Below are 12335 nucleotides of genomic sequence, written 5' to 3' on the forward strand. Positions count from 1 at the left end.
CATTGTGCTAACCGCTACACCATCGTGCCACCAATGATGTGACCTCTGAGAATGGCAGATTATTGTTAACACCACCACCTACAAAATTCCCCTCTTACAAGAAGGACATTTGAAGGTCTTTCAGGACCATTGAATTAATATCCTAGACACACACATAACCCAGAAGTATTGCAATGGTATCTTTACCCTGAACTTCAGAGGTCCAAGAAGGTGGCTACTCAAGAGCATTCCCATGAATGAAAAAAAATGACTTTTCACAATTCTGAATAGTATTTTTGAAGAAACATTTAGTTTCAGTCATTTTTATAAAATGAATCATACCATTATTCAAGATATTTGGTATGTATGCATTGTTAAAATAAAACAGCAACATTTTATTATTCATTCTTTTTCATCAGCATTTAAAAAAAATATCCTTAAAGCTATTTTTCTCACATGACAGCTGATCTTCTGATAACATGGCTGCTGATATCTTTTATCAATTGAATTAGCTGCTTCATGAGTGTCACTAAGTTTTTAACAACCTTACGAAGAACGCATCTTCTATTCTTTTTAACTATTTCAAATAACTTCAGCTTACAGAAGTAAAGCGACAGGAGGAAATTCATCTTTGGTTGCTTGCCCTAAACGTGTGGAGTCCTATGGACAATAAGTTTCACTAAGGTTGATAATCAAAAATGTGGGGCAAGAATATTCAACAGCTATACTAATAAACACTGGAAACCAAATACATATTTTCCTGCTAAGCCTTTCACCACCACATCTTCAACTAATTTCTAGATTTTTACCTAAACTCAAGCATTAATGTTGCATCCAGTAAGCTTTCAGATTTAATGTGCTGAGTAGGTGACTATACTGATAAGTAACAATACCAAAATGGCATTTAATCTGAACACAGATTATAATTTTACAACACCCTTATAGCTTTCACAATTTACATATATGCAACACATTCTTTTAAACACTTACAATATGCCAGTTAATCTTTGCCTATGTGCAGAACAAGGCATAGCATACAAGATAGCTTAGGATATCACACAACACAAATACAGCATTTTCACACATTTTATTAAAAATCACATAATTCATGAAATTATAACCCATCATTTGCATGACAATACTACTTTCTCTGGTTGAGATCATCAGAAATCTAAAGACAGAGCCAACTAATGATTAAGTAGTACGTTGATCTTTGTTAAAAGAAACTAGAAAAAAATCTGATTATCCTCAACTTTCATCAAAGAGGCATAAAAATGTGAAAGAAACAGGTAGTTCATTGTCCAGTGCTATGTCCTCGACTAAAGCTAAAATTAGTAAATTTGTATTTCTCAAATCCTTCCCAGTCTTTCTTCAACCATTGTCATTGATTTATTTCCAAATATAACTTACTACCAGCAAAGAGAGAAGTGTAGAATAATATTTTTCCATTCAAGAACATTTTCGTTTTAGATATGCAAACATCATTTTTGACACTTTTCTATTTGTAATGATGCAGATGTAAAAAAAACGAATCACCCAAGATCTAGCTAACTTTAAAAGACCTTGGATGACGGCCTGACATAAATAGAAAAAAAGATGCAAAAGAATTTAAACCAGTTACTGGCAAACCAGGCTGGCTCAGCAACTTTATATGTTCCTGTTAGTGCATTTTGCCCAACTGAATCTTCTTCCAAGCTTCAGATGCTGTAAAAATGCAGGAGTCTATGATCCCGGCAACTGTAAATGTTCCTCCAATGATTGCACAGATCTAAGGATTAAAACACATATAATGAGTCAGACTGTACAACTGAAACCTCATAATCTACATGCATAATATTTGGCAAACAAAATTCACTTTAAGGATTGGTTCCAAAACAAAATGTAAAAGAAACAGGTGGCTGTTCAAAGAAACAGATGGCTGTACATGCAAAGTTACATCTCTGTACGTCACAGAGGGTGGCTATTCAGCCCATCAAGCTCATGCCATCTTTCAACAGAGCAAACACACAAGTCCCATTCCCCCTTATTGTTTACTTAAGTTATTCAGATATTCAGTTTAAAAAGGGCCCTAATTAATCTACTTACTGTATTTTGTAGCAACTTTTAACTCTACAATATACAACAGAATAAGAGTTTCATTTTGTCCCTCAATATTATTTCCCCAATATTTTATGCAAATTTCTGAAATATTAAATTGGACAACTGTTGCCATTACAAAGGTCGGGCTAGCATTCAATATAGTCTTTGGTTCAGCACTATCCATTTCTACTACGCAATCAGAGATTACTGCTCAGTATCTTGTCCCACAAAAGCATGACCTGGAGTTCCAACATTGAAAACCGGATATTATAGAACCTCAAATGCTCCAGCCTGTGCACTTCCTTCATCTTCTTTGAAGTAAATCAACTAAGCACTTAGAAGAATTTCTTCAAAGCCAACTGCAAAACTAAAATTAATAGCAACTAACACCAAAAACATCTCCTTGGTCAGCTGCCTTAAAGTGAAATCAGAACTGTTAGGAGGGAGAAAAGGCCAAGCAAGACAATTTTACACTACTTTGGTAAAAAATCAATGTTCAATTGTAGCTACATTCAAATAATAAAGCTAGGTAAAATTAGAGTAACACACACAAAAATGCTGGAGGAGCTCATCAGGCCAGCAGAATCTATGGAAAGTAATAAAGAGATATTTTGGGCCAAGGCACTTCAACGAGACTGAAAAGGAAGGGGACAGAAGCTAGTATAAGAAATGGGAGTGGGGAGGAGGAGGAGTAAAAGCTGGAAGGTGATATGTGAAAATATGTGAGTGGAAAGGTAGCTGGGTGGTTAACGGCTATAAAGTGAGAAGCTGGGAGCTGACTGGCGGAAAAAGTAAATGGCTGAAAAAGGAGGATTCTGATAGAAGAGGAGAGTGGACAATGGGAAAAAGGGAAGGAGCAGAGACACTAGAGGGAGGTGGTAGACAGCTGTAAAGGGGTAAGGTGGGATCCAGAATGAGAAATGGAAAGAGAGAGAAGTGGGAGAGGGAACAAATGATTGGAAGTCAGCAAAGTCGATATTCATGCAGTCAGGTTGAAGGTCACCCATTTGGAATATGAGGTGTCATTCCTCCAAGCTAAACATGGCCTCATCATGCAACTACAGGAAGACATGGACCGACATACCAGAATGGGAATTTGAATTATAATGTTTAGCCATCAGGATATTCGGCTTGGTGCAGACAGAGCAAAGGTACTCAACAAAGCACTCCTCTGATCTGTGTCAGACCTCACCAATGCAGAGGTGATCACTGCTGGAACACCAGATACAGTAGATGACCTGACAGATCTGAGGTGAACTGTTGTTTCATCTGAGGGAATGTTCAGGGCCTGAAAGGTGGTGAGTGAGGAGGTGAATGAGCAATTGTAGAACTTGTTCTGCTTGCAGGGTATGTGGCAGGAGGGAAGTCAGTGGGGAGGGACGAATGGACAACAGAATCATGGAGAAAGTCTCTTTGGAAAGTAGAGAGTGAGGGGGAGGTAAAGACGCGTGTAAAATTAGAGTAGCTGCAATGCAGTAACATTAAAACATTTTTCAGTATCAATAGTAATTCAGCAATGATTCAACAGAGAGTGGTGGACATGCAGAACACCCTGCCAAGGGTGCTGGTAGAAGCAGATACATTAGGGACATTTAAGAAGCTCTTAGGTAAGCATGTGGATGAAAGAAAAATAGAGAGATATGCAGGAGGGAAGAGTTAGATTGATCTTAGTGTAAGTTAAACGGTCAGCACAACATTGTGGGCCAAAAGGTCAGTACTGTGCTGTAGAGTTCTATGTTGAGTTGCATCACACCCATGTCAAAATCCACTGGGCTAGTCCATCTACTTAATATTGAAAACTTGGAAGCAGAAAAAAGATTCTGAATAACTTCATACAATTAAGAAGAATATTACTGTGCAGTAGCAGAAGAGATTCTAGTCTGAATTGTTCCAAAAGTTTTAAACAGGAAGCATTTCTTTCAGTATTGTTCCAACTAAGTGCTGAACCAGGTACTCTGCTTCATTGATCTACTATTCAGGTTACATAAAAAACAAATCAAACATCTTTGAGTTAGAAAGTAGGTATGGACACAAAAATAAGTCCGCCTTCTAAATACTTAAACCCAAATGGGGAAAGAAAAACTGATCTTGAGTATTTAAGTAGCACATACCTTAAAGAGTGCAAAGTGACATTTTTCACATTCAATGCAGTTTGTAATGGCCTCTCATATTATCCCATTGTCTGTTTATTTGACAAAACAGGATGCTTAATGGATACCCCACAGGCAATATTTTGTGGTTCTAAAATGATGCATACTTATAATTTCTAACTTTCAAATGGACTGTAAACTACTGGATATCAAAGCTGTTTTCACATAAACTCCCAAAGCAAGAAGAACATAAATGAAAATGGAGACACCACATCATATATCAGGATATAAATAGTTGACTCTAATGCTACTTGAGGAGATCTGGTAGGTTTTCGTACTACTATTAATCTTTATTGCGTTTTAACAGAGGTTAGGTTAAGTAAGGTCATCAGATTTAGATTAACATGCTTAATTTTATAAATGCTTTATGGATAATTGCAAGTTCATATCTTGACAATTTTATTGGACTAAAATTATGACCCATACCATTTGATGAATATGTACTTGCTGTGTAAGTGTGAAAATGGCATCTTTATTCCCAATGTTTGCTCCATGAACAATGTACCATCTGCCATCCACCAGATAATCTCCCTAGAAACAGTCCTGGGTAACTTTCAGTCAACTACGATGATTCATGTAAATCCATAGCAACAATGATGCAAAGTCCTCAGGATTAGCACCATCAATCTCTAAATTTGGCCTATACGAATTATGTCCTTTGATTACAGGTTTAAAGTCTAAAGTATCACACTGGAAATCTTCAATCAATGGAAGCTTATCACTCTATTTCACAAGCCTTTCATTCAGAACAAATGCAAAATGACAATTAAAATACATTTTGAAATGCATATTGAAGTAGAGCAGATTCTGCACAAGATTGTGGGTCAAAGGACCTGTATTTTTTTCCACTTATATACTATATGCTCTATAAACCTTTATGAGTAAATTAAAAGATAATGGCCGCTCCCTTAAATTTAATCATTCTTAATGGCTCACAGGTTGGAACAATAATGATAGTGAAACTTCATATTGTGAAATCACTACACTTAAACAGAAGGAACTTTGTAGTACTTTCATGCGCAGATAAATGCAGTAATCAAGATGTTGTTGAACAAACACACAAAATGCTGGAGGAAGACAGCATCTATAAAAAGGAATAGAAGTCAACATTTCCAGCTGAGATCCAAGATATAGTTGTCAGTGATACTTTGCTTCAAATTAGGGAAGAGAGCTTCATGGCATTTGAAGTAAGTTTTCAACAGTTTTCTTGCCAAATTTACTGCATAATATTTCTTCAGCCAAAAATGGTGCGGTATCTCATTCTATGAGATAAATATTTGAAATTTTTATGATTTTTAAATTAATTATTTGTGATATTTCAACCTTTCTTTTATACCCTTGTGTACCAAAAAAAATTCAAAGTTCTCAGAAATACTAGTGTCTTTTTTCCTTCTAGGTATGTTAACAGGGAGTATTCTTTAACGTGATCCATTGCTCAGTTGGTCAATGTTCTGCCTCAAGAGACCATTGTTCATTTTGTACAAACATCATTTCCTTTTTATAAACTGATCATTTCTGGTGCAGGTTAATTTGGCTTTCGACTTGGAGGAACCATGGTAGAAAAACCTCCATCTCCATCCTCCCTTTATTTGCCTTTGAAACAGCAATATCTGTGAGTCTTGAGCTTTTTTAATATTGATAAGCATTTAGTCGATGTACTTTGAGGGAAGTATTACGCCCGTCATTCATTGATATTAAGCTATCGCTGTGCCACAAGTTCACTGTAATCCACAGCGTAGCAATAGAATGTTGTGCATGTGTATTACCTTGTTTAACAATGATTATGAGAATAATTTATATTAGTATATTCAGGCGCACAAAAATTCCTGTATTGAATCTGATGCACGTTGACTTAACTTTCTGCAATTTTGGGAAAGTGTTTAACTCCCTGCCTATATTTGTACATTATGCACTCCAAGGGCAGTAGTCAATAAAATCATGTTTGTTAGATGTCAGAGATCTTCGTGAGTGCTGGTCTAACACAAAATTCACACCACAAACTCCAATGTAACGTTCAGGGAAATTTCCAAAGGAAATGAACAACAAGTACAAGTGTTTACTTACAACCATAAATTTTGGGCCATTGAATGTCTCAATCCGTTAATAACCCCAATAAATAGTGTTCAGTTTCAAAATACAACAACACTGTTTACTCATTCAGAAAATTACAGCATGCTTACTCGGCAAGATGAAGGCATAAACAAAACCATCAATGGTAAAAACACGATCATTCCTGAAACAATAAGACATTACGCAAGCTTCACCTGAAGTAGCATAGGTAAGTAATTAGCTTCATAGGATTTGCAATTTACTGGCATTGGAACAAAAGTGACAGCTCATTATAATATACAGTATCAAGTGGCACTTGAGCTCCAAGCAGTGCTCCGTAGGCTACTGTTTCATTGATTAGCAGAAAGAGGTTCAAGAGATTGCAGTAGAAATTAGTTAAGCTAAGATATCAAAATAATATAAAATTTTTAAAAAAATAAGGACCTATTTTCTCTGTCTCTGATCAAATAAGAGTAATTTCACCTTGTTAAAAGATGAGTCAATATTAATCATTCAGGATAATGAAACGGAATGGTTTGCAATGTGCACAGCTATCACTTGAGTGATCAAATAACGAGAGGGAAGAATACGCAGATAAAACAAGACAAATTTGAAAAAGTGTGCTCACATGGAGGGACGGGTACAGAAAGGATGCCGAATTCAGAGAAGACTGAGCAAGAGGAGCTGAATCACCATCAGAGGACGAAGAATGAGAGGAGAGACCCTGAGGTAAAAGAGCTCTGCTGGCTAGATAACGAGAACACTAAAAGGAGAAAGAGCAAGGAAAAGCACCAAGCAAAGAATGCAGAGAAATTAAAATGGAACTTCAGAACTGTACCAAGTTTGTCTGGTTGATTAAAAAGTTTATTTTCATTTATTTTTGGGATATGGGCAGCACTGGCAAGGCCAGCACTTACTGCCAATCTATGAGAAAGTGATGGCAAGTCACTCTGCTGAACGGGCGAAGAAGGGTGCACTGTGGTAGTCAGGAGGTAGAGGTCACAGGTTTGGAGGTGATGTCAGCAAAGTTTGGACAAGAAAAAAAACTGAGTTTTGTAGATGGAGCACACTACAGCCACTGTGCACGAGTGGAGGTAAGGATGAATATTCAGGGTGATGGATGATGTGCCAATCAAGGGGTTGCTTTGCCCTGGATAGTGACAAGTGACTTGAGAGCTGATAAAATTGTTCTCATCCAGGCAAACAGAGAGTATTCTGTTGATGGCACTCTAATGACAGCTTCTGACCAAGTGTGCTTGTGAATCTTTCGGTATCTTCTGTAACAATCACACACACTGTCCAGCAATCTTTAACGGTGAAGATTTTCATGGAACCTCCATTAACCTCTTAATTCTCCATGACTGCCCTACAGAGCATGTGAGATCACTTGACTTATTCATGCTGGTTTTGATATTTAGCATGGAAGTTGTACTATTTTGCTGTTTCACAAAACTATAAGCTAAAGATCATCACATATCTCTACTGCTGTTCTTGCATTACCCTTCTGCACACATTGAACCAGGGCTGACTCTTAGTCTTGACAGTAATGGTAGAGTGAGGGACATGCTTGACAATTAAGTTACAGATTGAGGTACTGTAAATCTCTATCTTTTATGGTCCACCTTATAGATGTCCAGGCTGAGTTGCCAGGTCTATTCTGAGTCTACTTCATTTCTCACATTTGTGGTGTCTCACCATGGAGGATATCGTTGGCGAGAATACAAGGTGATTGTGCTCAGGGTGAGAAATGCTGCTGCTATAGAATGGTGCACGTATCTTAGGCAGCCATCGGTATTATCTAGCCGGGCATGGTCATCTGTAGCTTGGTTGGATATCATATAAAACTTTCCCTTCCACTATCTAGTCTCACTACCTTTAATTTACTACCTGAATTACCGTGGAGTCACTGAGATGAGGAGGAATTTCTCTAGTCAGCGTGTGGCAAATCTGTGGACTTCATTGCCACAGGCAGCTGTGGAGGCAAAGTCATTGGGGTATATTTAAAAAGGAGTTTGATAGGTTCTTGATTGGTGAGGGTGTTAAAGGATACAGAGAGAAGGCAGATGAATGGGGGTTAAAAGGGATAATAAATCAGCCATTATTGAATGGCAGAGCAGACTCGATGGGCCAGATGGCCTGATTCTGCTTCTGCGTCTTATGGTTGTATGGAGTTCCCAAGTATAGTTACTCTCACAGCCCTTGATCAAATTTATTAGACATCAAACCTGCTTACTGGAGAGGTGAAGCCTTTTCTCTCACTTCGCCTCAGTCATTCTGGCTTGAAATCTAAACCAAGATATGAGATCCTACAACATCAGGGACTCAACTTGTGTTAAATATTGTCAAGTTCCTAAATTTTTTTTTAATGCTTTTAAACCCAACGTCACTGCATCAGGGTGCTTTTTAATTGTGATTCAATTTATTTTCATTTTTAAGGGATTCTCTTGGGCAATCCGCTAAGTCAGGAGACCAACCACGTGGTGAATATTGTGTCATAGGAAATCCCCATTTTCAAAGTCCCTAAAAGTTGTACTCAAAAACCACACATGGTTATTAATAACAATTTCACATAACTGGCTAGAAATTAAAACTAGGCAAAGTCTCACAAATATGCTATTTTATGTAGAAAACTTGCAGTTAATTTGATTATTCATGATTGGCAAGGTCAGTGGAAAGCTGTACAATGGTCTGTGCCAGAATGGCTCAACAGAACAAATGTACTTCACCATGATTAACAAGTGTTTACTCACTGTTGTAATAAACCTGTATAACGGTTGTTTCCGTTCAACATATTTTACAGTGATTGGGCTGAGGTCGTATCGGAACCAGATGGCAGGGATAATACGCCCTGTGTGGCTGTATGCAACGTATTCCTGAAAGACAAAAATGTTCAGTATTAACTGAATTTTGAAAAAGGTTATTGAATTGAGTTCAGTCATAGTTTCATGAAACAAGTTCCACCTATTTTCACCCCCGGCTACATAGGAGGAAGAAGCTTGCATACACACAATTATTTTTCATTTCTCTCGAAGATCTCAAATACAGCTACCTGTACAGTAAATTGTTTCAAGTCATTTTTCTAGCTCTGAGGCAGACATAATTAACAGGCAAATTTCTGTATGTTTGGTATCATTCACTAAAGGGGAATGCTGTCAAGAGGATTCAGTACTGGGGCAGAATCTTTAATATTGGCAAAAACCTTTAAACCCAAGTTAAAATTTACTGCCTTAGTGTTTCAAAGGATGTCACAGCTGCCAATTAAATTTCAAAATAAACTTATTATCAAAGTACATATATGTTACCATTTACAACCATGGGAATTATTTTCTTGCAGGCATACTCAATAAATCCATAGAATAATAACCATAACATAATTGATGAAAGACCACACCAACTTGGGTGTTCAACCAGTGCACGAAAGACAACAAACTGGACAGTAAATATCGAGAACATGAGATAAAGAGTCCGTGAAAGTGAGTCCATAGGTTGTGAGAACATGTCAATGATGGGGCAAGTGGAGTGAAGTTATCTTCTTTGGTTCAAGAGCCTGATGGTTTAGGGGTAATAATGTTCCTGAACCTGGTGGTGTGAGTCCTGAGGGAATATCGTACTCCCTCAATATTGCCCACGGGAATGGAAATCTAATAAGTCGTCTGGCAATCCCAAAGAAGACTGATTCAACCCACAAGCAAATAAAAGACGCAAGATATTCTGCAGATCCTCAAAACCTTTTTTTAAAAAAAGTTGTTTTTTCTTTCCACTCTGTTCTATAAGTGTATACCTCAGATAAATACTTTGTGGAGATTTGTGATATATATGATTATATGATATATACGCACAATGTCTGAAATACATCTTATGGAAATGTTTGTTTGATGATGAAATTCAATAAAAAAATAAATTACAAAAAAAAGTTCAAATCCTGGAGGAACTCAACAGTCAAGGATCATCTAGGGAAGGAAATAAATAATCAACATCTTAGGGTGAGACTGTTGACTGTTTATTTCCCTCCATAGATGCTGCCTGACCTGCTGAGTTCCTCTAGTATTTTGTGTGTGTTGCACAAGTAAATAAGTCTCACTTTGTGTTACACCTATTCAGGTTACATGGAAAACGGATTTTTGTAATTTGAAGAAAAAGAACCTGAAGTACTGAACAACTTAGGGGTAAGGAAGTTTATTATTTAACCTTTATCTGTAGGCATTATTTATTCTACATTTATTGTGGTAAACGGTGAATAAAAGCACCATCTGTCATAAAGTTACAGAACAGAACTTCTACCACTTTACCTTTTGTGCCACTGTATACTGATAGGAAAAACGCTGCCTTTCCTCTAAATCTTCATAAACAGTCGGGACTATCTTCAGTACATAGTCATGTGATGCCAGAGCTATTTGAATAGAGACACATAACAAGTTATTTTTCCATTTGGAATTCTATTAGTATTACAGTATTTTTGCTCTCTAAATTATCTCTTGGTTAAACATGATTCCAAATAATCTATTAACTCAACAGCTGCTTCTTGGTATGAATTAAATCATGATCCTTTGCTTTGCCACTGTTATAAAAAGCAAATTAAACATTTTTTAAAAAATGTAATCACTCACAAGTCAAGCACACAAGAGTTTAAGTAAAATACCATCAATACCAAACTGACAGGTACAACAAAGACTTATGGGAAGGACTGTAATTTAGCCAAATACATAAATGTAGGCACTGTTTCACCTCTGTGTAGCCGCCATCGAACTATTCAGCACCATTTCTAAATTACACATGAGTCATATCCCAAGGAGACATGTTGTTTCAAACAGGCAAATCATCTTTCAATTCTGATAGCGTGTTTATAGTAACCAGGCAGTGGGAACAATAATAATTTATGCTTATATAACAAAGGTTAAATATCCCAAGGCCATTTACAGATGTGTTGGATGTGAAAGAAAACATGTCAATGATTCACATGAGATGGTTCTAGGGCAGTGAGGTGCTTTTTCAAAAAGTCTGCCTTAAAGGAAAAAGAAGGCACATACTTTAAGGTTACTAATAAAATTCCAGAGCACAGAACTTTGGCTAAGGAAGAGCTTGCCACCAATAATTTAAAAAAAAATCAAGGTTGCCCTACTGGCGAGAAGCAGAAACTGTAATGGTCTGCAGGACTGCATGTGATAACAATGATAGGGAGGGAGAAAAGAGGCAATGTGAAAATAAACCGAAGATTAAAAATGAACTCCCTTTATAACACAGCCAGTGTAGGTGACTGAACACACAACTGATAGTTTCTACAGGTTCTGACTCCATAAACAATGCTCCAAAGCATTGGATGGCTTTGTGTTTATGGAGGATGAAAGAAAAGGGAGATCTTCTAGGAGTGTATGTGAATAGTCGATATTAGAAATGGCAAAGAATCGGCAAAGGTTTACGTAGATGAACTGGGCAAGGATGGTGTGGACAATGCAATATAGCAGAGGTGGAATTAGCCCCCTGTTCAACACTGGGTCACGATATCAATGCTGCAAATATTCCAGATCATTTGCTAGGGAGGCAGATAGTGACCAAGGAATAGAGTTTATAGTAAGGAACAAAGCCAGTAACTTCAATCTTTACAACATTTCGTTGCAGGGAATTTCTAGTCATCGAGCATCAACTGGTAAGTGAGCAGTCTGGCAACTTAGAGTTAGCAGAAGGGGTTAATGGAGATGGTGGTGACAACAAGCGAGAATCTAGCAGCGGTGAGAGGAAAGGGGTAAATAAGAATATTTACTGTGATGACATCGTGTACTTTTGGACTCAAAGGCAAGCAGCATCCGTGGATTAACATTCAGGTCAATGACCATTGATCCGAACTGGGAAAAATTAGAAATAAAGCAAGTTTAAAAGATGGAGTGCATTCCCCCCACCCCCCCACCCATCTGGAGACCAGAAGAGACTGAATACTACTACTGGTGTTACCAGAGGTAAGCTGGAAAGGAAGTGAATAACAAAATATACATTTGTGGCAGGTATAAATATGTAGAGACAAAGGAAATGTGAACTTGTAAGAGACAAAAAAGGTGGAAATGTGAAATATAAGGCTGGAATGGT

General features: G+C 37.3%; 1 protein-coding gene and 1 long non-coding RNA gene across 4 annotated transcripts in view; one reads left to right on the forward strand and one right to left on the reverse strand.

Annotated features, from left to right (window-relative positions):
* Positions 1 to 1050: 1050 nt before the first annotated feature.
* The window catches only part of ergic1 (endoplasmic reticulum-golgi intermediate compartment 1), an 86403-nt gene continuing 75118 nt past the window's right edge, over positions 1051 to 12335 (reverse strand). For all 3 annotated transcript variants that reach the window (XM_073067661.1, XM_073067660.1, XM_073067659.1), the window contains 3 exons: positions 10547 to 10647; positions 9008 to 9130; positions 1051 to 1747 (listed from right to left, as the gene is read on the reverse strand). In XM_073067661.1, coding sequence (XP_072923762.1) covers positions 1640 to 1747; positions 9008 to 9130; positions 10547 to 10647 — 332 coding nt within the window. In that variant the 3' untranslated portion in view covers positions 1051 to 1639. The remainder of the gene's footprint in view (positions 1748 to 9007; positions 9131 to 10546; positions 10648 to 12335) is intronic.
* Positions 5261 to 10421, forward strand: LOC140739392 (uncharacterized). Its single transcript, XR_012101619.1, has 3 exons — positions 5261 to 5395; positions 5733 to 5820; positions 10359 to 10421. It is a non-coding gene; the product is annotated as an uncharacterized lncRNA (long non-coding RNA).

The sequence above is a fragment of the Hemitrygon akajei genome, chromosome 15 (genome assembly GCF_048418815.1).
Source record: "Hemitrygon akajei chromosome 15, sHemAka1.3, whole genome shotgun sequence".
In the NCBI taxonomy this organism is placed as follows: Eukaryota; Metazoa; Chordata; class Chondrichthyes; order Myliobatiformes; family Dasyatidae; genus Hemitrygon; species Hemitrygon akajei.